Source organism: Lingula anatina, chromosome 3 (genome assembly GCF_051362555.1).
Source record: "Lingula anatina isolate TDL-2025a chromosome 3, LinAna3.0, whole genome shotgun sequence".
NCBI lineage: Eukaryota > Metazoa > Brachiopoda > Lingulata > Lingulida > Lingulidae > Lingula > Lingula anatina.
The window spans coordinates 4,805,443-4,832,396 of NC_141769.1; the positions used below are offsets into that span (position 1 = coordinate 4,805,443).

General features: G+C 34.7%; 2 protein-coding genes across 4 annotated transcripts; both read left to right on the forward strand.

Moving 5' to 3' along the window:
* The first annotated feature begins 61 nt into the window (after positions 1–61).
* On the forward strand, positions 62–5,942 carry LOC106180726 (lysosomal thioesterase PPT2-like). 2 transcript variants are annotated; one of them, XM_013564801.2, is made up of 9 exons: positions 62–228; positions 2,210–2,363; positions 2,733–2,828; positions 3,124–3,178; positions 3,399–3,451; positions 3,748–3,837; positions 4,183–4,267; positions 4,593–4,647; positions 4,839–5,942. In XM_013564801.2, exons 1-9 carry the CDS (start codon positions 88–90, stop codon positions 4,980–4,982), a joined length of 873 nt encoding a protein of 290 aa, XP_013420255.2. In that variant the 5' UTR covers positions 62–87; the 3' UTR covers positions 4,983–5,942. The 2 variants fall into 2 exon arrangements, with proteins under 2 accessions (XP_013420255.2, XP_013420257.2); XM_013564803.2 differs by lacking the exon at positions 62–228 and adding an exon at positions 1,054–1,209.
* A 212-nt stretch (positions 5,943–6,154) lies between these two features.
* On the forward strand, positions 6,155–25,052 carry LOC106157522 (lysosomal thioesterase PPT2-B). 2 transcript variants are annotated; one of them, XM_087007655.1, is made up of 9 exons: positions 6,155–6,541; positions 16,978–17,131; positions 21,962–22,057; positions 22,415–22,469; positions 22,783–22,835; positions 23,076–23,165; positions 23,388–23,472; positions 24,045–24,099; positions 24,325–25,052. In XM_087007655.1, exons 1-9 carry the CDS (start codon positions 6,491–6,493, stop codon positions 24,466–24,468), a joined length of 783 nt encoding a protein of 260 aa, XP_086863781.1. In that variant the 5' UTR covers positions 6,155–6,490; the 3' UTR covers positions 24,469–25,052. The 2 variants fall into 2 exon arrangements, with proteins under 2 accessions (XP_086863781.1, XP_013388652.1); XM_013533198.3 differs by having other exon boundaries at positions 6,174–6,631.
* Positions 25,053–26,954: the final 1,902 nt, after the last annotated feature.

Below are 26,954 nucleotides of genomic sequence, written 5' to 3' on the forward strand. Positions count from 1 at the left end.
GCCAAAAAGGCAGAGACTTCGACGTTGGCTTGCCTTGTGGATTTTTTACGTTAGGAGGTAGCAGTAGAGAGACTAGCAGACAGCAGTATGCCTGGGCGTTTTCTCTTTTGTTTTACTCTTTTCATGTTCCAGTATGGAGTGAGCGATAGCTATAGGGCCGTGATTTTGATGCACGGCATTCTTTCATCACAAACATCTTTAAATAATATAGAACAGTATATCAAACAGGTAAGCTTTTTTCTATAAATTGTTTTCATTGATATTATATTATCTTGATTTAACGCATAACGGTATTAGATTATTGATCAAAATTTTATCACGTATAACTAACATATTTGATCTGCAGTAATAAAATTTGGCAATGTAATTACTTTTGAAAAAGATAAGTATCCACATAATTAAGGAAGTATTGGTTAATCTTATCAAGGAATTTTAAATATCCTTTGTTTGTGTAATTAAGATCCGCCCATTATATTAGATTCTACTCTAATTGATTGATTATTTTTTCATGGCATCTGTGCCATTACAGTCGCTGTCTGACTCAGTTGTTGTTCACCCTATAACTGCAAAACCATATTTTTGTCTTATTTCAAATTTGCTGAGTGGCATTGTTTGGATTAGACAGCTAGGTTCCTTTAAGAACTAAGCAACATGTATTGAGCAGATTATTTTTTATGAAAGTACTTGTATTTGTTTACATTCCATGTATGTATATGAAGTCATCTTTTTAGTTTTGCTTCATATTTTCTAGAGCTTTCCCTGTACACATGCTTCAGATTCAGAAACTGAGTGATATAACAGGCTCAGTACAAAAAGAAAAACAGTGATATTTTGAAGGCAATAAACATTGCAGAATTCGGTCTTTTTTTAATTATTTTGATGGTTTACAGGTATTTGCCTATTTATATTAAAATTGCCCGATGGAATGACTTTTTTCTATTTAACGCCAGATTAATGTCTGTATACTTGCCAGCTTTGCTGCTGTGTTTTTATTTATTTTTTCTTATTAAAATATGTTATTCTCCAACTGTCTGCCCCCCCCCCCCCATCCCTCCTTCCACAATTGTGCAGTTATCTTAACAGCCTCAGACTTAGTCACTAGCAGTTCCATCATTTATATGTCCAACATATCAGGTTTCTCCATTATCATGTTTGCTGATAGATGAAATGCAAGGGGATATAAAAGTTCTGGAGAGTCATGGCTGTTAGGTATTATAAACACTATATTTATATCTTATCTCTACTAATTATATGTCACTTTTACCAGATATACTCCACAAGTAAAATGACTAACACTAGAAAGAATGACAATTGTTGCCTACAACATATTGTTTTATGATCTGGTTTTAGGTACAGCCACTGGTGTGTCTGGACATGGGGCTGTAGTGTTATCTTCATGTCTCTGAATTTATTATAGTCTTCATTGTTGGTATTCCTTTGTAACTAATCATTCTTTGAAAAGAAAATCTTTTCATAAAGACATTTTTATGTTTTGAGGCTTTTATTTATTTATTTATTTATTTATTTATTTATTTATTTATTTATTTATTTTGTTTATTTGTGTCAAACATAATTATTAATATGGAAGGAAATATCAATAATTTACATCAGCTGTTGTCTGCCCAGTAAGAAAAAGTGACACCACACGTTAATTGTTGTATTGGTCATTGTTATCCGACTCTTATCGGATGAGAAAGTTTGTCTTGATTGCATGGGCAGAACCTGTCTCTCAGTCCATCCTCCAGCTGTGGGGTAACTACAGCCAGTTTAAGAATATAATTTATGACAAGTCGTTCTCTGTTTACACCCACCTGCAGATAAAAATCTTCCATTCAGGCTTAGTATTTATACCTAGAGGTTTGAAATCAAACCAGAATTTTTTCTTTTTATTTATGAGCCAGAGAACTCTCCAGTCCCCTCTCTCATGACAAATATGTTAATTGTTACATTTGTCAGTTGCCAGTGGGATAATTTATTCTAGTTAGCAAAACTGTGACAATTTAAATTTAAAATCATTGTCTGTATTTTTCATTACACAGGTAGAAAAAAAAAAAGGAAGAAAGCAGATGATGTCCTTCATTGATTCATGTGTTTCAATCTGGATATAATTAAAACAAATCAACAACATTAAATTATCATATCAGTATGTATAATAATAATAATAACAATAATAATACATATCTATCTATTGTATTTCATGCATTTAAAGGCCCACCCTGGTACAGAAACACTGAATGTGAATGCCTTCAACGACCTGGACAGCTTACAGCCCATGTGGACACAGGTGACCCAAATATCCGGCGTGATGAAAAAATTTATGGATGCCCATCCGCAGGGGGTTCACATGATTTGTTACTCACAAGGTATTCTTTTGTTTTCAAATTTTTATGTATTTCTTATCATTGTTATTTATTTGTTTGTTTCGTGATGAATATCCTAAATAATAAACTGGTTATTCTCTAAAACATCATATTAAAAAAAAAGAATAAAATTTTTGCTTCAGTACTTGGTTATCCTGGGTTTATCTTATATTGAGTAGTGTGTGCCAAAGTTCGAAATGAAAAACACCTATTTATGTTTAGTTTAGTCATAATAATTTGAAAAGTAATATTTTTATTTCTGAATAAGAAAATAAGAGAAGTATAATCTGGATGAAGTGAGAAATTGTGATATGTAAAAGTGCTTGAAGTTTTCAGTTAGATGCTGATAAATATATATTTTTTTAATTTTAGGAGGCCTTATATGTCGTGGGGTGCTGGAATCTTTAGGTTCACACAATGTCCATAATTTTATTTCCCTCAGCTCTCCCCAAGGAGGAATGTACGGAGGTAATCATTCTTGAACGAAATAAAGATCAACATTAAATACTTTTTACCAATAGGTTGTTAGTCCTATTATAGATCATCATGTCTACTTTATTCCAAGCCTTCTCTGAAGAGAGAATCATGTGTATGAATTGATAACTATACCAGAATTAGATATGCTTGACAACAAAATTGACTGTAAATGTGGTTAATATGAAATGTTCAAATATTACAACATTGAAGTTTTTAATTTTTTTATTTTTATTTATTTATTTTTATTTTTTGAAATTGCATTAAATGTAAATTGAATTTATTGCAGTACCTAACATGGTAAAGCCTTTTGTTCCAAATATTAGCAGCAAATATATCTACAGGTAATTAAAAAGTCTTGAAATTTATTTATTTTTCATGAGTTAAGAGAGGGACTTTGTGTGCAAAATATTTTCACAGTCTTTAAATATTAGGTATACCCGACAAAGAATAGTTTTTTAAAAATTAAAATTGCATGTGTCAAGGATAACATTATTTTAAAATCCCAATTTTAGTTTAAATGTTTTAAACCATGCAATGCCATTTAAATTTTTTTATTTTAAGAGTTTTCTACACACCCCGTGGACAGAATGTGTCTATAGCAAATTACTGGTATGGTAAGTGCACATAATATAGCTTACTTTTGTCCTCACACATGACCAGGGCAACAATACCTTTCATGAACAGGGATCAATATTTTTGTGTCAGAATAAAGCCAAGTTTAGTTTTAGATAACCACTGTGTTATATATGAAATAAATATGCCAATTTTGAATCATTATATCTTCTTTTATTGTGAAGTTAGGTTGCAACCATATAACATTTTTCTTATCAATTACTTACTTACCACATAGAAAATTACATATACAAATAAATATACAAAAGGTTCAGAGTTTTTGTCTTTCTGTCTTCAGATCCTTATCATTTGGACCTCTTCAAGCAACCTTCCTTGAAGGTTTTTCTTGCTCAGTTGAACAACCAGGCTCCCAATCCTCAAGGCAATGGTAAAATCCTGTTTATGTATTTGTTATCTTTTCTAATTAAAAATTTAAAAGTATAATTATTATTACTGAAATAATAATTATATCACATACTTTCCATCTTTACATTTAAGGGAGAGATAGTATGCTTGTGGATCTGAGTCAGTCAAAAAATTCAGTCAAAAACATGTAATATTGTTCAGGGGTGGATCCAGGATTATTTGAAAGGGGGGTCCTCCGATGCAAAACCGCCCCCCTGACCCCCCTCCCCTAAATCCGCCACTGATTGTTCATAAAATGCATAAAAATGGCATGTTATATACAGATTGTGCATTAAATACTGTCATCCACCCCTGTGGTTATTTTCAGCTTTCAAGAACAACTTCCTAAAGATAAAAAACCTAATCATGATTGGTGGTCCAGATGATGGGGTGATCACACCATGGCAGTCTAGGTAAGCATGATGTCCAAAATTAATTAATAAACCATTTACCGTCTATCACCCTGAGTTAAGATGTTCCTAGAAACTTAACTGGAAACATGTCTTAGCTGTTTCCAGTTAATTTAATCTTGTAACTCAAGGTGCCTTCATCTGTACAGGCAATACATATGCTCCCAGTGCAGTCTGTTATTCAAGTATAGGACCAATCAAATTGTGCACAGGAGAAACCAAATTTCTTTCCATTTAATGATGGTTAACTTGTATAACATTACACTAATTTCTTCTTCTTCTCTTACTTAACAAATTCCAAAAAGACAATTGTTTATTTTATTTCCAGTCACTTTGGTTCATTTGATGAAAAAGGAAAAATTAAGGAAATGGAAGAACAAGAGGTACGTACACATACTTGAGCTGCTTAGTTGAAAATTGTTCCATCTGTGGGCAGAACAGTATATATGTTGTCAATCATTTCGTCAGATTTTCATAACTTCTGGCAACAGGAACATATATTTTCTAGTCTGACTGAAATATTGTTTAACATTTACAGATTTACTTTTCATTAAACAGATATTATTTATTCCAGTATTTCGTCAAGGATTCATTTGGCCTCAAGACCCTAGCCAATAGGGGAGCATTGCACAAGTACATCATCCCTGGGGTAAAGCACACTCATTGGCCCCACAACCAAAGTGTCTTTAAAACCTACATGGAAAAGTGGCTGGATTAGTGCTATCTTGCATGTGACTATACTGACTAGTGCCATCTGTTGCTGGAATTCCTTAATTTTGGTCTGCAGTTTGCAATGTAAAAATTGAAGATCTTACTTACATTAAAAATTTGTGCAATATATCTTTTATTACTCAGTGCAGGTAATTATTTATTAAAGCCATAGCATGATACAAGTGCACTATTACTACTAGTACATGTAGGCTCAGCAAAAGTTTTAACATTAATGTTTTTACATCTTTGCTATAATAATTACCAATATCAACTGGTAGTACCGTAGTAGCCATGCGATTTACATTTTTAATTGCTTTTAGATATTTAATGTGATTGATATACTGCAAGGTTTTGTGTACCATTTTAACCGAATTCTAAAGCAGGAGTCTTCCTGAAGAAGGTTGCTTTAAATACTGCATTATCACTGATTTAAAGCAATAAAATGAAATACTGATGCCATATTTAATCAAGCTTTTATTTAGAAAGTTTAACTAATAAATTAAATAGTTTCAAAATGAAGAATATCTAATTTTTATTATTTAAGTATTTTCTACTTTATTACAATTGTTAAATGAAAATATACAGTTTACCCTAGTGTTCTTTGTACAAGTAAAATATAACATACAGTAAATTTAAGCAGAGAAAACCACAAAATCTAAGTGCATGTATACAGCTACTAAAGTTCACAGCTTGTATGATGTCCTACAGGGTTTCCACTTACTACTTCCGCATCATAATAAGACTATTTTAAACAACTACAGGGAGGTTTTATTTTATATTTAATATTTTTTACAGCATTATCGGGTTGTTTTACCAAAATATAAATTGTACAAGCAATTTTATTTATTTATTATTATTATTATTATTATTATTTATTTTATTTATTTTTATTTATTATTATTATTATTTTTATTTTTTGCAGCATAAAACAAAGCAGTCTAGATGTGCTAATAACAAAATTGTTATATATATGTAGTTTCGCCTTTTCAACAGCATTCACTTTTCGCAAGTCTCACGCAGGATAACGTAGAAACGCTTTAGAGTGTGCTAGTTGTGATAGCACATCGCCACACCAATGTTTACTTCAAAGCGGCTATTGTTAAAAAAGAAACGCACCATAATATTTTTAAACTTAAAATGAAATGAATTTCCTAGTCAATAGATGCCAAAATCGCTGTATATTTAGCTTGGATTTTGCAAGTATACGGATATCTAACACTGACTTTTTTCAAGAGAAGCCATCGACTTCTTATTTACATGACCTACAATTTACCGCAAGAAAGGCCACTGACAAACACAGTAGCGTGAACTCTGACCGCTTTTACATGATAAGAATCCACGTGGGGACTTTCATCTCTAGCGGTATATATAAAATGGGGTGCAAAGTTTCGCTCTCATATCAAAATAGGACTTCAACATTTATATTATTTACCGAAAGGGGTGAGACTTCGAAGTCGTCATCCCTTGTGAAAATTCTACGTTAGGAGGTAGCAGTAGCAGTCGAAAGTCGGCGGAATGCCCGACGTTTTTCTTTTTTCTTTATTTCTTTTTTTCCTTCAGTATGGGGTGAGCGAAAGTTATAAACCTGTCATATTGATGCACGGCATTCTTTCATCCCAAAGAGATTTAAATGACCTGAAAGCATTTATTAAGAAGGTGAGTGTTTTGTTTTTATGTCTAAAAGCGGCCTAAACTTGTTACATGTACAAGTTAGTGCAGATACAGTTAGGTTGTAGTAATGGATCTCGTCGTTATGCTTGCCAGGCTTTTATCACTGTATACGTGTTGCTAAATTCAGTTTGATAACATCATTTGACCTGCATCATAAATTCATTGTCCAATTTGATTGTCACTAAATTTGTTTTATTCCACCCTTGCTGTTCAACAGTCTAATGTGGACTCAAAAGACTACCGTAAATATGAATATTGAACAATGAACTGCAGATGTCATCTATCCCTGTCACATTGATACTCGCCGTCAAGTATTATTAAAGTACAGTCATACAAGAAAGCCAATTCCAAATTTTTTAATTAAAATTACAAAATAAAAATGTAGTCTGGCTTTGTCTGTATTATTTAGTGTAATACTGTTACTAAACACAAATTGTAAGTGAAAGTGTACATGTACAAATCCTGTTCCAAATAATGTCTGCAGCTAGGCTGTTTTATATAAATTCCTGTCAATTAATATAAAGAATCTAAATTTGATATACTGGTGCATATATTAATTTCAACAGATAAAATGTGTAATTCCACCTTGAAGTTCCTGTTTGAGCAGATACAATTGATAATTAATTAAAATTTGTTTATCTGTCAAAGCATGCCAGTATAGATTTTATTGTTAAAGTATACCGCAAAGTATACCTAACATGACTCTAATCACGGCTTTTATCAGCTTTATAAATGTCATCATTCATGATGGATCATATGTAACTCAGATGATACTGTTTTCACTAGCCATTTTCATAACTATGTCAGTTTTTAGAGTAGTTGATGGAATAACAGTACTTGATGGAGTACAAAAATTGTGATGTCCTTTTTTAAAGCATTTGCCACTTGTAAATTTATGTAATTTGTAGTGTTTCGTGTGTAACCGAGGCACGACAACAAGTGTATTGTCCTTTTAGAAAAATCTTTATTCGTACTATCTACACAGCCGATCACTGGTGTATCTCACTTTGAATTACGCGCCAACCGCTTTTATAGTCCAGGGTCACATGACCCACGTGACATAAAAAGGGCGCTAACACCAGTATGCATATTCATATCACATATTTATATACAAGAGCTATTTATAATAAGGCACTTATATCAATGTACGCTACAATATACTATTACATATATATATATTTATACCTGTGAATACATGAAATACATGTACCCTATTACATGTGCCCCCCAAAAATTAAATGGCGTCCCGCCATTGATTATACTGTAAAATAACTGTGGATGAGAAAATTACAAAAAAAAAATAATATTACAATTATAGTAAATTAAAACACATTACCCCCATCGTATGTGAGCACTCCAAGTTCACACAGTACAAACACACAAGCAAACGCAACCTTTCTCACAAGGAAACGCAATACTATTACTTGGGTTTATGGAGGAAAATGATTAAAATTACTCCCATCTTATGTGAGTACGCCGAGTTCACACAGTACAAACACACAAGTAAACGCAACCTTTCTCACAAGGAAAAGCAATAATATTACTTGGGTTTAGGGAGGAAAATAATTAAAAACAGTGCAATTGCTGTAGCATTTTTATTATCATCAATTAACATAAATCATAAAAAACAAGTTATAATTTAAATTTCAACTTTCCTTCAATAATTCCACCATCTGTTTGAACATATTTTCACTAGATTGAATGAATGTACGGTAAATGTCAAGTAACCTAGACGCAGATGTGGACCGTCTTTCTGGTACAATCTGTGAAAACACATAATTCCCCTCTTCCATCCACTGCGGACGTCGTCTAGTGCGTGTGGACCGCCTAGGCTGGACTGGTGTATCATTTTCCTGCACATCTTCACCTTCGCTTTCCACTTGCGATTCTTGCTCACTGTCGTCCTCTCGATCCTCCTCCTCTACGCTAACCCTTTCATTACTACCGTCTTCATCAGGGATCATTTGTTCAGACCCATATCGTACAACATAATGTACCCCAGAAGAATCATCAGAGTCCTCTGTTATCTCTGAAAATTCATTCTCGTGTCTGGGTCTACAGGTACTTACCTTAGTGATCTTCTCTTCCCGCAAATCCATGGGGAAAATCAAAGGTAAAAGCAAATTCCTATGAACATTTTTTATGTCCCCTTTTCCATTTTCTTGTCTGATCATATACACTGGTATATTAGAGTCATTCTGACCAACAATCACATATACCTCTTTTCTCCATTTGTTAGCCAATTTATGTTTCCCTTTTAATCCTACATTTTTTAACAAAACTCGATCCCCTACCTCGGGTACTACCCCTCTACACCGATTGTCATACCTTTGCTTGTTTTTAGACCTTTTCCCTTTTGCTCTCTCATTAGCAATGCTGTATGCTGTTTCCAATCTCTCTTTCAACATACTTATATACCTTTCATAGTCCTTGTGCTCATCCTTCGTGTACAGACCAAAAATTACGTCTACTGCAAGCCGGGGGGCCCTCCCGAACATTAAGTAGAACGGACTAAAGCCTGTGGACTCGTGCACCGTGCAGTTGTAAGAGTGAACTAATGAAGGTACATACCTTTTCCAGTCAAGTTTTTGGTCATCATGGAGTGTACGCATCATACCTATTAAAGTTCTGTTAAAACGTTCCGTAACTCCGTTTCCCATGGGGTGATAGGGGGTCGTTCTGGATTTTTCTATTCCCAGTAATATACACAACTCTTTGATTACCTTTGATTCGAAGTTGCGCCCCTGATCGCTGTGCAATCTTAAAGGAAATCCATAGGGAATCATGAAATTGTCAAATAAGACTCTAGCAGTTGTTAAGGCTGACTGATTTTTTGTAGGTATAGCCCATGCATATTTTGTGAAAACATCTGTGAGCACAAGTATGTTACTTACCCTACCTTTGGACTCTTCCAAACTAAGGAAATCCATACACACAATTTCCATGGGTTGAGATGCAACTAAATGCCCCATTGTTGCGCTCTCGGGTAAGTGTGGACTTTTTCCCAATTTACATGGTCTACACATTTTTAATTTCTCGCTAACAAAGTGATCCATTCCTGGCCAGAAGAACCGTTGTTTTACAATTGAAAGTGTACGATCCCTACCTTGATGTCCCATTTCATCATGAGTTAAAGTAAAAACTTTCTCTCTCCATGCACTAGGCACCACTAACCTCTTTCTGTCCGCATGATCGACATGATACAATACACCATCCACCACTTTCAGCTTCTTCCATGATCTCTTAAAAGGTTTCATATTGTCGGTTCGTGGTAGGTTTCTGAAATTGTCTGAATTTAATTTAACTTCTCTCACCTTTTGAATCACTGGATCCTGACTTTGCTCTTCCTGCCAATCAACTTTCAAATCTTCCCACTCTGCTACTTGGGGGAAACACTTAGGATGAAAAGGAAGATTTTCAGAATAACCAACATCCAAACCTACACTGTGATCATTACTACACACGTCTTTCACAATCTGTGAAGAACAATGACACTTTCTAGTTGGTAATAGTGACAGGGCATCCGCGTCAATATTGGACTTACCTGACAGATAGCTTAACTCAAAATCATACGCGGCTAAACTTGCCAACCACCGATGACCTGCAGCGTCTAACTTAGCTGTAGTAAGAATGTATGTTAGTGGATTATTGTCTGTAATAACCACAAATTTGTGCCCATACAAATAATCGTGAAATTTTTGAGTTACCGCCCACTTCAGCGCAAGAAATTCCAATTTGTTTGAGCAATAATTTTGCTCATTGCGATTTAATGCCCGACTAGCGTAAGCTACCACACGTGTGTTACCATCTTGCTTTTGACATAACACTGCCCCTAACCCACTAGAACTCGCATCAATGTGCAATTCAAAGGGGAGTGTATAATCAGGATAGCATAAAATGGGAGGATTAGTTAGTTTTTCTACAAGCGTTTCGAATGCTTTCTGGTGCTCCTCCTTCCATACCCAATGGGCGGCTCCCTTCTTTCGTTGTTCTTCTTTGGTCAGCTCGTAGAGAGGTTTTGCTATTTTCGCGAAGTCTTTCACAAATCTGCGGTAAAACCCAGCAAAACCTAAAAACCTTTGTGTCTCTTTAATGTTAGTAGGAGTTTTCCAGTGTCTCAAACAATTTATGTTTTCTGAATCACATTCAATGCCTGCACTTGAAACAACGTGCCCTAAATACTTTATTCTCTGTTGTAAAAATTGACACTTTGAAGGCTTAAGCTTCAACCCTGCTTTTTTTAATCGACACAATACTTCTCTGACTCGAGCAACGTGTTCGCTAATGGATTCTCCTGAAAAAATGATAATATCATCAAGATAAATCATACAGGTTTTTAAATTCAAATCACCAATCACACTTTCCATCAAATGCTGAAACGTTGCAGGACTATTGGTCAATCCCATCGCCATCCTGTTACACTCATAAAATCCAAGCGGTCCTACTGTGAATGCCGTCTTTGCTTTGTCTTCTTCTTTCAACTCGACTTGCCAATAGCCACTACACAAATCTAACGATGAAAACCAAACCGCCCCTTTTAGAGCATCTAGCGTCTCTTCAATCCGCGGTAATGGGTGAGCGTTTCGTACCGTGCGGTTGTTTAATTTTCTATAATCGATACAGAACCTTAAAGAACCGTCTTTCTTCCTGACCAGAACTACGTTCGATGCCCATGGACTAGCAGATTCTCGTATCACACCAGCAGTCTTCATCTCATCCAAGTACTCTCTCACTTCTTCATACAGTGCAGGAGGAATACGTCTCGACCGGTCTTTAAACGGAACGCTATCTGTTAATTCAATTCCATGTTTAACAACCGACGTTTTCCCAATATCCAACTTGTGTTGAGCAAACACCGATTTTTGCTCCAAAAGCAAATCTTTGATCAGGGAAATTCCTTCCCCGGATGCCGGTAAATTAAACTGGTTTATAAAACTTTCATCATCGAGTTCACTTGACGGATTCATCATGGTAACCTGAGAAATCCGGGCTACTGTGGTCCCAGGCTGCAATACCACCGATTTTGACTGATGGTTAGTAATCTCAATTTCAAAATTCCCATTACTTAAATCAATCACCCCTGGAGTCACGCGCAACCCGTCTTCGTGATGCACACCACACTCTGCCACTCCACAATCTTGAACCATTGCAATTGTTCGTGGAATTGGGATAACTATCTGTGACACACAACAAACAAATTTTGATTGGTTTGGACCAACTTCGATTTTCTCTTTATTTCTCAATAATCCATACACCCCTTGGGATTTTTCCAAATGTCTTTTTCTCAATTTCACAGTTTGTAACGCTAAACTGACTGATTTACAAATTTTATCATTTGGTATTCTACCCTGATATTTATTTTCCAGTTGTTTGTACAACCTATCGAGAACATTTGTTCCTATCAACATGGGAATTTGTTGGTTATATTCGGTATCAGGGGCCACCAGCACAGGGAATACACCTACCACGTGTGCTGTCCCATCCACTGGAATAGCTATCTCCAATTCTACATAACACGAGTAGGGCAGGTTTTCATCTTGGGGTCCCTTCACTAAAAGAAGTTGATCAACAGAATACCTAGGTAAATCAGGAAACTGCTGCTGAATAAAAGAATCACTTACACAAGTAACCATTGATCCAGAATCAACCAAAGCATATGTACAAATATTATTTACAATTGAAACGGACTCATTTGAGCTTCCCACTAAATTTTGTAATAACTTTTGAAATGAATCATCTGTTTGAATTGTATTCTTGGGATCCTCTTTCTTACTGGTCTCCAGTGATCCCTCCCTGGACACCTTTACCTGTTTAAAGTCTTCTGAAGGAGTTTCTTCTGAACTAACTCTGCATTCGCTGTTTTCTCACATCCATTTGCTACATGGCCATCCTCCCCACATTTAAAACAAAAAATACTCTTTTTATCACGTCGCTCCTTTCTCTCTACCTTAGTCTTTACCTCAGGCCGCGACGCTGTGGAAGGTGCACACACTTGACCTTTAGCCTCTAACTTGGCCACTCTGGCTTGTAACTCCTCCATCATCTTGACATTAGCTGCCTCAGATTCCTTTGAAACCGTCATGGAGTGGACTCTGGCTTCTTTCTTCTTTTCCAAACGTAACCTCTTCTCCGTTCGTCTGGCTTCTTCTCTTCTCACTAATAAAAGTAACTCGGCAAAACTAGGAGGATCTGTTAATTTTTCTAAATCAAGTTTATTTATTAACTCCTCATCAAAACTCCCACGAATAAATTGTCGTAAAAGATGCTCTGGGACTTCTCTAACTTCAATTCCACCCCTTTCTACAACCTGCATCACCTGTAAGTACAACCTCTGTAAATATTGTGATGGTGTTTCTTTTTCCTTTTGGTAATTAATAAAAAACTGCACTAAGAGTTCTTTACCATCGATTACTATCCCGTATACATTCTTTAAAATATCAACAACCTGTGTTGCAGTGGTAGCTTCTCTGACAGTGTCCAGAGCCGGCCTTAAAAGACTTTGCTTAAGTATTCTACAATTTTCAGTATCTGACCCTTCGTCCAATATAGATTCTAATTGCATTATCCACGTTTCAAAATCAACTTCTCCATGTGGAGTTGGACTTCTTCCCGAAAATAGCCGTAATTTACGCGAATACCCACCCACATGTGGAGCAGCGCGAGGTGATTGAGAAACACTGTCGCGCTCATGGGAAGCATTAGATATACTGCTTTCGGACTCGGGACTGAGTAACTGCAACACCGCAGCTTTGTCTTCTGGGCTTAGAGCCTGTAATTGCTCTCTTAAATGGGTATCCATGTTGAGATATCACCAATCAATGCAATCACACCACTCGCATTCACAAGTGCTCACCAAAAATCATGGGAAAATGCTCACAAAATAAAACAAAACAGTCAATGCAATTACACCACTCGCATTCACAAGTGCTCACCAAAAATCATGGGAAAATGCTCACAAAAAAAAAAAATAATAATAATAATTGATAAATAATTAAAAAAAATTAATACTCAATTAATTGAATAATTGACCTTGATTGATTAATTTAATAATCTACATCAATCAATTACTTCTAAAATCTAATTCACTACTGATTGAACTGCAATTAATATAGCCTTAAAGTAAGCTCAATTAATGAACAAAAATCTAACTTATTCAATTTAAAATTAATTATGCTTATCAAGAAACTATTTTATCAATCAATAATGATAACCCAATTTGAAGGAAGGTCCACAAAGGTAATGATTTAGTAACACTAGGTAAAACACAAGGAGGCCGGGGTCAAAAATGGGGTCAATGAAAAATTAAATGATCAAAATTTAAATAATAAGAAATTAGCACAAATGATCAAATTAAACAGATAATTAATGGGAAACAAACTTAAACTACTCAAATAGGGAATGCACAAACGAGCGTGAAAAGCTGTATTACCTCTATTAAAAAATAAAGGACTACTTCTCAAACCAAACCCTAAGCAAGTTAGTATCAAATTAATTAAATAGAAGAGAGAAAAATATTATGATGGTAGTGGCTTATTGAACCAAAATATCGGGTATCAACTAAAACAAATCAAAAATTAACTTAATAATCCAAACTATGAGTGATTAACCAAAATGAAAATAACTAAAAATCTACCTCTATTAAGATAACAAAACAAAAAAAAATGTAACCAATGTAATAAAAATGTCAAATGAAATCAATGAAAATGAAAATAAAATGCAACCGAACCAGTACTAAATGATAGATGCAGTTTAAACGCAAAATAATTCACATCATGGTAAGTAGGATGGTTGCTGTTAGACTTGATTTAGTAATGCAAATAATTACAATCACTATATCCAAGTGTTATTCGGCCACTAATGCATTGTTATCACAATGACGTGTCACTGAAACAATACAACAAACAATGGACACCACTTCACAGGAATACTAACTGCACAATCACAATTATACAGGTAGAGCGGAAGCTTTGCACAAATTACACCCAATATTATGCTAGTGGTTAAACACACAAACAATCAATTATTGGGTGAGCAACTGTTACACACAGAAGCACAAATAAGGGCCAAGTCAATATAACATGAGACGGCACACACAAACACAATCACTAGACAGGAGGTAATACAATGAGCGAAACATATAAAGCAACACAATACATGGGGATAAAAAATGTGTATACTTATCACTTTCTGCTCGACCTCCTTTAATTCCGCCGTCCACTGCAATTAACTAATGCCTGTACACATCCAGAAATGAAAGAATTAAATGCGTAGAGTCCGATTTCAAAATAATATAGTGAACACAGTTACAATTGTCACTGTCCGTTTAGATCATGAAAGTCCTTGCATTCTGATTGACCACTGTCTCCGAATGAATACAAGGCCTCCGCTGTGGTGGATCTCATCACACGCAATAATGGACCGGTGAATTACGAAGATGTACTCGCACATCAGTAACACCAGGGGATCGCATCGGTAACACAAGGGGATCGCATCGGGAATCACCAGGGGATCGAATCGGAGAATCACATCTGGAATCACCAGGGAGTCACAACGGAGAATCGCACCTCGGAATCATCAGGGGATAACCCCGGGAAGTTGCACCTTGGAATCATCAGGGAATACTTCAGGAAAGTTATACCTCAGAATCACCATGGATTACCTCACCAGGAAGTAATACCGGTAAATCGTATCTGAATCACCAATCTGTCGGAGATCAGTCTGTAAGTCAGTTTTCATTGTAGCTCCACACTATGGAGAAGCGGAGAAGGATATCGATGAACCTCCTCTCAGAACCACCTTTACTATTATAAGTCCGCAAAGTGGATATTTTGGAGCTCAATTTCCGATACACCAAGATGTGATAATCTTAGATCGGCGAATAGTTAATTTAATGCTCAGAATATAATCGTATTTCTGACTTTGTCATAAGAAAGTCACGAGCTCACCTGTACAACTTTGTGCTTGATCGGAGCTCACGGCTTCATCAGAAAAGTGTATCCGATCTCAATGAAAGAAAAAACGATCCACATTTTAGTCCAGGAAAGTCACATTTGACTGCTGAGCATTTGGTAATCCTGTCGACTGCGCCATTTTTGTAACCGAGGCACGACAACAAGTGTATTGTCCTTTTAGAAAAATCTTTATTCGTACTATCTACACAGCCGATCACTGGTGTATCTCACTTTGAATTACGCGCCAACCGCTTTTATAGTCCAGGGTCACATGACCCACGTGACATAAAAAGGGCGCTAACACCAGTATGCATATTCATATCACATATTTATATACAAGAGCTATTTATAATAAGGCACTTATATCAATGTACGCTACAATATACTATTACATATATATATATTTATACCTGTGAATACATGAAATACATGTACCCTATTACACGTGTAATGCAATAATATTGTAGTAAGATTCTGATTGATGAGAAATGGGATATTTTCTAACCAAATATTTTATCATTCATTTAAAAAGAAAAAAAATTACTAGATTTCATTCATTATAGTTACATGTGGCTATCCTATGCTGATCTCCCCCCCCCCCCCTTACAACACTTGGATGAGAAATTCCTCAACCTACTAGTATTTATGTAGTCGAAACGTCTAATATATCAAAGAGAACCCAGATATAAAAGTGACATTGTTTGGATAGACAAGGCATCAGATAAGACTGCATATCTGGAGGGATGAAGTTATGTCATTGCCAAAATGTGATTGGCAGCTATTTGACCATTGGCACATTTTCTTTTATTTATGACATGTCATGATGAACTTTTTGCCAACATAATTTTCAACAAAAAGAAAAAAAAAGGTCAATTATTAATATGTGAAAAATAATTAGAGAACATAATAGATACAGTGTACTTTGATTTATTTTGAAAAAAGCTTTGTTATCATTATTATTTTTTAAGGAACAATTTCTTGCAAAATGGATATTAATGTTGAGACTAATAAACAACATGCATGCTTCTTGATTCTTCTGTGAATTTAAAGCTATTTATATATTTATTCTTTTATTCATTAATTTATTAACTTACTTAGTGAAAGAAAAGGAGACAACTTGCAGTGTAGTTGCATTGACAGGTCCGCATAGTGCTTTTATTTTGATGTAGATGTACAGCAGACTTATCTGATCTTTTACCCAAATGATCTTTTTTAGAACAAAACCTGTGGGACAAATATTTTTCTTTGGTATTACCTGAAATGAAAATCAAAATATTACCAAACTTGAATCTTCAATTGACTCAAACAGATTTTCCAACTCCAAAATGTTTCCTTGTTATGCCACTGTATTTTAAAAGTATGCTTTAATCCTCCTCACAGGCTCACCCAGGAACAGAAACCTACAATATAGATGCCTTTAACGATCTGCTCAGCTTGGAGCCCATGGGGAAACAGGTCAGAATAGTTGCCCCAATGATGAAGAAAATAATGGATGCCAACCCACAGGGGGTCCACTTGATCTGCTTCTCTCAAGGTGATTTTTTTTTTAATATATATTTAATTATTTATTTATTTGTGTATATGTATGTAGAATGACATTTTACTTTTTAGATTCATGAAGAATATAAATATTTTCATGCTTTATTGCAACTTATACATGCACCAGCATGTACTGGCAAAATGAACACTTTGACAAGTACACTGTATATATACTCAATAAAACACAATAGTCTATAACTTTATTTTTCTGTAGTATCTTCATGCCATATTCAATTTTTGATTTCGCTGAATGTGACTGTCATAAAAAGAAAGTGCCATTTTGATGTAGTTTGGCTGAGTGTTCTGACGGCTTGACTATTATTGCTGCAAGCAAATGTTATTATTTATCTTTATACAGAAAGTTTTGCTGGTGTAAAATCAGGTGTCAACTTCTTTCAATTATTTTTTGTCACGCATTCTCATTGAGGAAGTTTATCTTTCTTTTTAGAAAGTTTCTTATTGTAATATGCAGTGTTGAATGTTATTACTAGTCACTTGAATTACTAGTACCCCAGTTTGTCCTCATGGTTGCATTAAGTAAACAAATGACAAGATTTTGTGTAGTCTGTAGAGCTTCCTCTTTCACTTTGTAAGAGCAATTTGAAATTTTTCTTGAAAGTCAGTCACAGTTATGAAACAACCTTGTGAATTAGTGAGTCACTTCCTCTTTCAGTTCTCTTCTATTAGATATTCATGTTTTAAGGAGTTGCCCATTTTTATTTACATTTGATGGAATGCACTTTCCTTTTTTTTCACATTTTCTCAAGAAGGAAGTTTCTTTTAAGAAATTTTCTTATTGTTATATGTAGTGTTAAATGTCATAACCAGTTGATAAATTACCCAATTTTCAATGTGACTGCACAATGCACTAGATTCACAGTTTTCAAGATTAATATTTTACGTAGAGCATCCTCCTTCAGTTTGTAATCTTGAGCTAAATTAAGGTGATTTTTTTCTTGAAAACCAGTCACAGTTGTGGAACAACCTTGTGAATTTGTTAGTCACTTCCTGTTTCGGTTATCTTCTATTATATATATATATATATATATATATATATATATATATATATATTCCCATTTTTTAGGAGTTGCCCATTTTTAATTATGTTACATTGGATGAAATGCACTTTCTTTCTTTCTTCCTGTTTTTTTCTTTTCAGGAAAATAAATTCCTTGTAAATTTTTCTCTCATTGATATGGGAATTTTCCATCCACCTAACTAACAACCAGATCAACTATGACAATGAAGATATCATGTACAAAAAAGATAAAACCAAGATCTCCTTTCTTACTTCGATGAATGATTTTAGGCAAAGGTCATCTTTAACTATCATCCAAAGTGACACTCTGGCCATTTTTATGATGTGCTGAAATATCTTAGTCTTACCTTCATCATTTTCCTCTTTCATTGTCATACGCATTGCTCAGGTATTTGATTTTTGACCTGGTTTTCTAATAATTCTCTGTCAGGCAAATTTTATCACAAAATATTTATAACTAAAATATTATAATAACTATATGTTTTTTCCAGAATTGGAAGAATTTTTTTATGTCGGTGCTCTCTTATCTTATCAAATTTTATCTAATCTAATCAGTCTCTAACCCCTCATGGTTGGTGGGGTTACTGATATGTCCAACAGTGCACCAGGTGTCTTCACCTTTTGCCTTCATTTGGGTCATGACAAAACCTCACCACACACCTGTTATTTGTCATAGTCTGTTTATTTATTAATTAATTGTACCACCAGCGTTAGCGCTGGCGGTACACATGGTTTCGGTCCCGTCCGGATCGTTCCGCCGGCTCCGCCGGCTCCGTTGGCTCCGCCGGCTCCGCCGGACGGCTACCGTTACCGCTTCTCCTCCTAGACGGTAAGGGCCCCCGTACCCATCTCATGGATTTAGGTCACCTATAATCTCAACTCGTTCCACGTAAAATTTGGGCTTTGTCGGTATTGGGGTCTGGGTGTGGCACTCATTGCAATGCACCCTTGTCTAAAAATTGCAAAATTAAATGCTAATTATCTACCCTACGGAAGGAGTTATGGGAAAAATTTCTATAGACGGCTTTCCAAAAGTCATATGTGTAGATTTCAAATATACCCTTGGATTTGACCTTTGACCTCTACTTCAAGGTCAAATGGGCCAAAATTTTCAAAAAAATGAAATTTTTTACGAAAAAAATTTTTTTTGCCCTGTTATTCAGACACCACACAGACTTAATCAATAATATTATTGGAAAGTGTTACCCTTCAGGTCATCTTTCATCTCCATGAATTTGGGGTCAATCGGTGCATTTTCACGGGAGTAGCGGCCATAAGATACCGAAACTGAAAACTGTCTCTAATTCGGGAACCGTTAATGCTAGAGACCCATTTTTTTTTGCATTTTGTAGAGCATGTAAAGCCCAACACTGGAGGTGGTCTCGGTTTTTTTGTATTCCATACGGTTTTCGAGTTACGCTATATCAAAAAGTACATATTGGTGGTAAAAGCAAAATGTGCAATACGGTAATAGATAATAAATTTTGAACTCTGGAAAAATAAAACATAAGGCTTGGCAAAGCAGACAACTTGTGTTCAAAAATGACATTATTTCATCAAATTTGAACTTCTGAAACTTCAGAGCACCTCCTATTTCAAGAATTTTGACCAAAATGACATTTTCTTTATTTTAATTAATTTTTTCTGTACGAAATTTAAGGCACATTATGGTAACTCCAAAATTATAACATCTAGTCCCTTATATCTCCAAAACTGGCAGAGATAGGTCCATAGTTACTATTGAAGTTGAATAGGAAGTCATATACTGGCAATCTTACTATGACCTTGAAATTGACCTTTGACCTACTTTTCACCATGAACTGAACTTTGCAAATTTTTCTTCCCTTTTATCTCCAAAACTGGCAGAGATAGGTCCATAGTTACTATTGAACTTGAATAGGAAGTCATATACTGGCAATCTAAATGTGACCTTGAAATTGACCTTTGACCTACTTTACACCATGAACTGAATTTTGCAAATTTTGCTTTCCTTTTATCTCCAAAACTGGCAGAGGTAGGTCCGTAGTTACTATTGAACTTGAATAGGAAGTCATATACTGGCAATCTATATGTGACATTAAAATTGACCTTTGACCTACTTTTCACCATGAACTGAATTTTGCAAATTTTGCAAATTTTGCTTTCCTTTTATCTCCAAAACTGGCAGAGATAGGTCCATAGTTACTATTGAACTTGAATAGGAAGTCATATACTGGCAATCTAAATGTGACCTTAAAATTGACCTTTGACCTACTTTTCACCATAAACTGAACTTTGCAAAATTTGCTTCCCTTTTATCTCCAAAACTGGCAGAGATAGGTCCATAGTTACTCTTGAACTTGAATAGGAAGTCATATACTGGCAATCTAAATGTGACCTTTAAATTGACCTTTGACCTACTTTTCACCATGAACTGAACTTTGCAAATTTTTTTTCCCTTTTATCTCCAAAACTGGCAGAGATAGGTCCATAGTTACTATTGAAGTTGAATAGGAAGTCATATACTGGCAATCTAAATGTGACCTTAAAATTGACCTTTGACCTACTTTACACCATGAACTGAATTTTGCAAATTTTGTTTTCCTTTTATCTCCAAAACTGGCTGAGATAGGTCCGTAGTTACTATTGAACTTGAATAGGAAGTCATATACTGGCAATCTAAATGTGACCTTGAAATTGACCTTTGACCTACTTTTCACCATAAACTGAACTTTGCAAATTTTGCTTCCCTTTTATCTCCAAAACTGGCAGAGATAGGTCCATAGTTACTATTGAACTTGAATAGGAAGTCACATACTGGCAATCTAAATGTGACCTTGAAATTGACCTTTGACCTACTTTTCACCATGAACTGAACTTTGCAAACTTTTCTTCCCTTTTATCTCCAAAACTGGCAGAGATAGGTCCATAGTTACTATTGAACTTGAAAAGGAAGTCATATACTGGCAATCTAAATGTGACCTTAAAATTGACCTTTGACCTACTTTACACCATGAACTGAATTTTGCAAATTTTGCTTCCCTTTTATCTCCAAAACTGGCTGAGATAGGTCCGTAGTTACTATTGAACTTGAATAGGAAGTCATATACTGGCATTATAAATGTGACATTAAAATTGACCTTTGTCCTACTTTTCACCATAAACTGAACTTTGCAAATTTTGCTTCCCTTTTATCTCCAAAACTGGCAGAGATAGGTCCATAGTTACTATTGAACTTGAATAGAAAGTCATATACTGGCAATCTAAATGTGACCTTGAAATTGACCTTTGACCTACTTTTCACCATGAACTGAATTTTGCAAAATTTGCTTACCTTTTATCTCCAAAACTGGCTGAGATAGGTCCATAGTTACTATAAAAGTTGAATAGGAAGTCCTATACTGGCAATCTAAGTGTGACCTTGAAATTGACCTTTGACCTACTTTTTATCATGAACTGAACTCTGCTAATTTCTTTCTCTTTTAACTTCAAACTTGACAGAGATAGGTCCATAGTTACTCTTGAACTTGAATAGGAAGTCATATACTGGAAATTTACTGTGACCTTGAAATTGACCCTTGACCTACCTTACGAAGAACTTAAATTTGATTGTACCCTATATTTTTTTTGCAATAGTTTAAAAATTCTTGTTGATTGCATTTTTACAGCTTGTCAAGCACAAAACTGGTGGCTGTGTCACTTATTTTGTGTATGTGGGGGTCTATACGAATGCGCTTGCTCCAGCTGGTGGTACAATATTTGGAGGCGGTATCGCCTCTCTGATCCTCTAGTTTATTTATATTTCAGGAGGCCTTGTATGTCGCGGGGTGCTAGAAACTTTGCCTTCCCACAATGTTTATAATTTCATATCCCTCAGCTCTCCTCAGGGGGGACAATTTGGAGGTATTTACTAAGGCTAAGTGATTAAATATTTAATTAATGGCTCACTAGCTATTGAATATCTCAGTAATCTTCAGTTGGTGAAACTAGTATCTTTCACTTTGTTTACTTTGTACATTAGAATTAAAATTGAATGTTGTCTCCATACCATCAAAGATGCCTTTAAGGAATGTCAGTATTAAACTGTTAGTGATGATAAGTAAAATGTTCCGTACATCCCATAGATATAAAAAAAAATGTTATTACCTTCCCATTGTAATTAAATTGAATGTTACGACCAACTCATTGATGTTAAATAAAATTAAATGACTGTCCTATTGATATAAAGTAAAATGTAATAACCATCCTATTTTCTTGCAGTGCCTTCCATGCTAAAGCCATTTATTCCTGCAGTGAGCCGGGAATATTTATACGAGTATTTTCTTTGTTTGTTTGTTTGTTTGTTTGTTTGTTTGTTTGTTTGTAATGTTTGTTTTGGTTGTGATGGATGTATTTTAATGTTAAAGTGAAAATCCCAGTTTAGTCAGCTTAAGGATTTGGTTTTGTTGTCGAAATAGCAAGCATAAAGCAGGATATAGTTTCTGAAAGATAATTTTAAAAAATACAAATAATTGAACGTAGTTTATGTTTAAAATTGCTGAAAATATAATAGGGTACAAGGCCCATGTCAAAATAATTTATTTAATGGGTTGGCTTTTTATGATAAAATTTATTTGTTATATTTTTAGGGTTTTCTATACCTCTGTTGGACAGAATGTGTCTGTAGGAGATTATTGGTACGGTAAGTAAATATCATATCAATCTTGTTCATTCAGAGGAAGTAGGGACCCTTTCCAGTTAACTTTCTTAAAGTAATTGTATTTGATGTCACTGTACTAACAATTAATTAGGAAAAAGTAAAATATGTTTACTGAAAAAGATCTAATTTAACTTATCATTTTATTAATTTTTTTGAATTTTTTTCCCATATAAATCATGAGAGTGTTCTTGATTGACTAGTCTGTCTTCTGTTGTATTTCAGATCCACATCATTTGGACCTCTTCAAAAAACCTGCCTTAAAGGTTTTCCTTGCACAGTTGAACAATCAGACAGCCAATCCTTACAGCAGTGGTAACTTGTTTTCCTTTTAATTTTAAATTTAAATTTTGAATAGTTTTTTAATCACAGGTTTCCTTCTATATATATATTGTGGAAAGAGTTTTGCACGGTGAAGTCGATCAAAAGAAAATCTTGGTATAAAAACATGAAAGTGTGTGCGTGTTTGTGTGAAACACAACAATGAAACGTAAGATTGTTTGATGGATCTTCATCCATCCCTATTGTTATTTTTAGCTTTTAAGAACAACTTCCTAAAAATAAAAAACCTCATCATGATTGGTGGTCCAGATGATGGGGTGATCACACCATGGCAGTCTAGGTAAGATGTCCAAAATTAATTAATGTGCTGTTCACTGTCTATCAACCTGATTTTCAGAGGCTCTAGAAACTGAAAGTGGTAGAGATGTTGATGGTAGAGAAGTGAGCTTCCAGGAGCCTCTGAAATCTTGGGGAGGAGGGGGGAACTAGAATTAGTGAACAACCAGTTTCTTTCTGTTTGTGTGTATAATTTGTCAATACAGCCTAAGGAAAGATGGTGTTCAAGTATATGATATACCCTGGTACAGTAAAAGTACATTTGACCTCTGCTACAAGGGTGCATGTTTGGCAGATGTCACATGTGAGACATCTGGATGTGGTGTAGCTTGCATTCATGCATAGAGTATTTCAATGAGAGATACACCTTATCTTAATTTTTTTTCTTCACATCTGCCATGGTGAATAGTATCAGGCCAGTTATATCTTGGTCAAAGGGGTGGAGTGTAAAGCTTCATTTTTTAAAAATAGTCCAGTGCCTGCAACATGCAAAAGGCTGTTATTCCTATCAAAATGCAAGGACCATAAACTTAACACTTTTTTTATTATTATTAATGTTTTTCTTCCTATTTCCAGTCACTTTGGAACGTATGATGAAAATGAAAATGTAAAAGAAATGGTCAACCAAGAGGTGTGTACATGTATTTGTTTTTAGTGGAAAAAATCCCCTACTTTTAACAAATGTGCTGTGAAAATATATTCTATAAGCTCTTCACCACTTTTAGTGCAGACTCTAATTTACTAGCAAAATTTTACTAAATTGCACCAAAAAAACTAATTTATGAAGAAAATATGTTGTGTGAGCTTTTAATAAATATATTTATATCAATATACATGTTTGAACTTTTTATTCCAGTATTATATCAAGGACTCATTTGGTCTTCAAACCCTGAACAAAAGAGGATCATTGCATAAGTATGTTATCCCTGGTGTTAAGCACACTCATTGGCATGGCAATAAGGATGTCTTTGAAAAGTGTATTGAACAGTGGCTGGATTAGAGTTGTCTTGCACATGACCAGTGACTGCTGCCATCTATTGCCAAAGGTCTTTGGGCACCTTTAGGAATTAAAATGAACAACACTTTACATTATTTTAAATGTAGTAATTTATTGTGAGATATTGATACAAATTTGCTTTAGGAATTAAAATTAACAACACTTTTACATTATTTAAAATGTAGTAATTTATTGTGAGATATTGATACAAACTTGTTAGGTTTTATGTTAGTTTTAGCAACAATACTTCCCAGTACACCCTTCATGTATACTCAAACAAATTTTATATTGTATTTTGAAATGATTCCAATTCCTAGTCAGCATCAATAATTTTTATGTGTTTCATTTGGACATTTTCAATATCTTTTATCCCAGTTGTAAATTTTTGTTACAATTTTAATGATATATTTTAAGTTGTTGCTTTAATTTTAAGTTTTCATTTTGGTGCATATGGTTGCATCAAAAATTTTAATATATAATATTATATTGGACAAATTATGCATACAATGGTAAATGTTGTTATTTATGTTATTTCTCTTTGTGCAATAAGAGCGCTGGCAGGATTTGAAAATAAAACTGCAAGACTAGCTTTTTAATATTCCTTACTTTTATTAAGTGTGTTCTCTTTAGGGGACTTCTCCATCCTGTACTCTGTGTTTTCTGTGTATCGGAACTGACACACTTCTCCATTCTCAAATCTTACGTGTTTTAATTTTTACAAAGAAATATAATAAAAAAATCTAAAAATAAATAATGTTGATGTGCCCAGAATATATACCGAAATGCGTTGTCACTAAATAGAATGACGAATTATGGGAGTTCATGCCCCCCCCCCCCTTGGTAACTTTTTATGTACAGACACAGATGTGTCTGTACATATAGCCATCATCTGCGTCTGTCGTCGCCGTCGTCGCCGTCGGCGCCGTCGTCGCCGTCGTCGCCGTCGTGCACTTTTACCGATAACACGATAAGTGGAACACCGTTTTTGCTTTTGGCTTGAAACTTACAGAACTGGTGAATATTCCTAATACGCAGGTCAAGTTCGAAAATCAGCATGATCGGGCCATTTTTAGGGAAGTTATGCTGTTTTTTCACTTTTTTCAGCATATATGCAGCACCGATAACACGATAAGTGGAAAACCATTTTACCTTTTGACTTGAAACTTGCAGAACTGATGAATATTCATAATACGCAGGTCAAGTTCGAAAATCAGCATGATCGGGTCACTTTTAGGTAATTTATGCTGTTTTTTCACTTTTTTCAGCATATATGCAGCACCGATAACACGATAAGTGGAAAACCATTTTACCTTTTGACTTGAAACTTACAGAACTGATGAATATCCATAATACGCAGGTCAAGTTCGAAAATCAGCATGATTGGGCTATTTTGAGGGAATTTATGCTGTTTTTTCACTATTTTCAATATAAATGCAACACTGATAACACAATATAAGAAAAACGGATTGGCCAATTGTAATTATACTCACAGGAGTGGTCAATCTTACTAAAACGCAGGTTGAGTTCGAAAATCAGCATAATCGGGCCATTATTTTAGAAGTTATACTGTTTTTTTCACATTTCCTCAGATTCAATTCTTAAGCATGTTAACAGTCTCATTATTGAACTAATAAGATACGTAAAAGTGTTTGTTTGACATTTCCTGCATCTTTACAACATTGTTAGTTGATTTTGTAAAAATGATGGTAAACTTGTTATCATGTATTGTGTAATAAAGTGTCAAAAATGGAAATAAACTCATATCATTGCAGTTTTTCAGATGCATTCATCCACTATGTTCAGAATCTCAGAATGGAGTAGTTGGACATTTAACACTGTTCTATTGATACTTTTTCCATCTCATCAATTTTCTTCATTGGTCATATAAAAATGGCAGTAAACTGTTTATTTTGTTTTATGTTAAAAAAGTGTTAAAAATGGAAATAAACCCATTTCAGAACAGTGCTGTCTTGTTTACATTTTGGCATTTTCAAGGTGTGACTTTGAAGTTCCATGGGCCTGAAGACTTTTGCTAGTTACATTTTCTGAATAACCATGATACTAATATTTTATAATTAAAAATTGATGGTCATTATGCTGTAAAACATTATGTAATATTGCATCAAAATTTGAAGAAACCCCTATTTTGGGCAGTGCTCCCATGATGACCATTTAAGGAAAATCATGTCACTTACTGTTCTCAAACTTACAGGAAAGAAACATGGGACTAAAATACAGCTTCAGTAGGCAATGCAGTCTGTTTGGTAAATTTTTCTGGCAATTAAACAGTTTTTTGTGAAAATTTAATTTTTCACATATTGGCATTTCCAAGGTGTGACTTAGAACCTCCACGGGCTTGAAGACCCATGCTAGTCACATTTTGTGAAAATCCATGACACTTATATTTTATTATTAAAAATCGATGGTCAGTATGCTGTTAAGCATTATGTAATGTTGCATCAAAATAGAAGAAAACACAATTTTTGGTG

Coding starts and splice junctions, on each gene's coding strand:
- LOC106180726 (XM_013564801.2), top strand. CDS start 88: ATGCCTGGGCGTTTTCTCTTTTGTTTTACTCTTTTCATGTTCCAGTAT. Junction 2,829..3,123: donor CCAAGGAGGAATGTACGGAG/GTAATCATTCTT, acceptor AATTTATTGCAG/TACCTAACATGGTAAAGCCT. Junction 3,179..3,398: donor AGCAGCAAATATATCTACAG/GTAATTAAAAAG, acceptor TTTTATTTTAAG/AGTTTTCTACACACCCCGTG.
- LOC106157522 (XM_013533198.3), top strand. CDS start 6,491: ATGCCCGACGTTTTTCTTTTTTCTTTATTTCTTTTTTTCCTTCAGTAT. Junction 23,473..24,044: donor ATCACACCATGGCAGTCTAG/GTAAGATGTCCA, acceptor TCCTATTTCCAG/TCACTTTGGAACGTATGATG. Junction 24,100..24,324: donor AAGAAATGGTCAACCAAGAG/GTGTGTACATGT, acceptor TTTTTATTCCAG/TATTATATCAAGGACTCATT.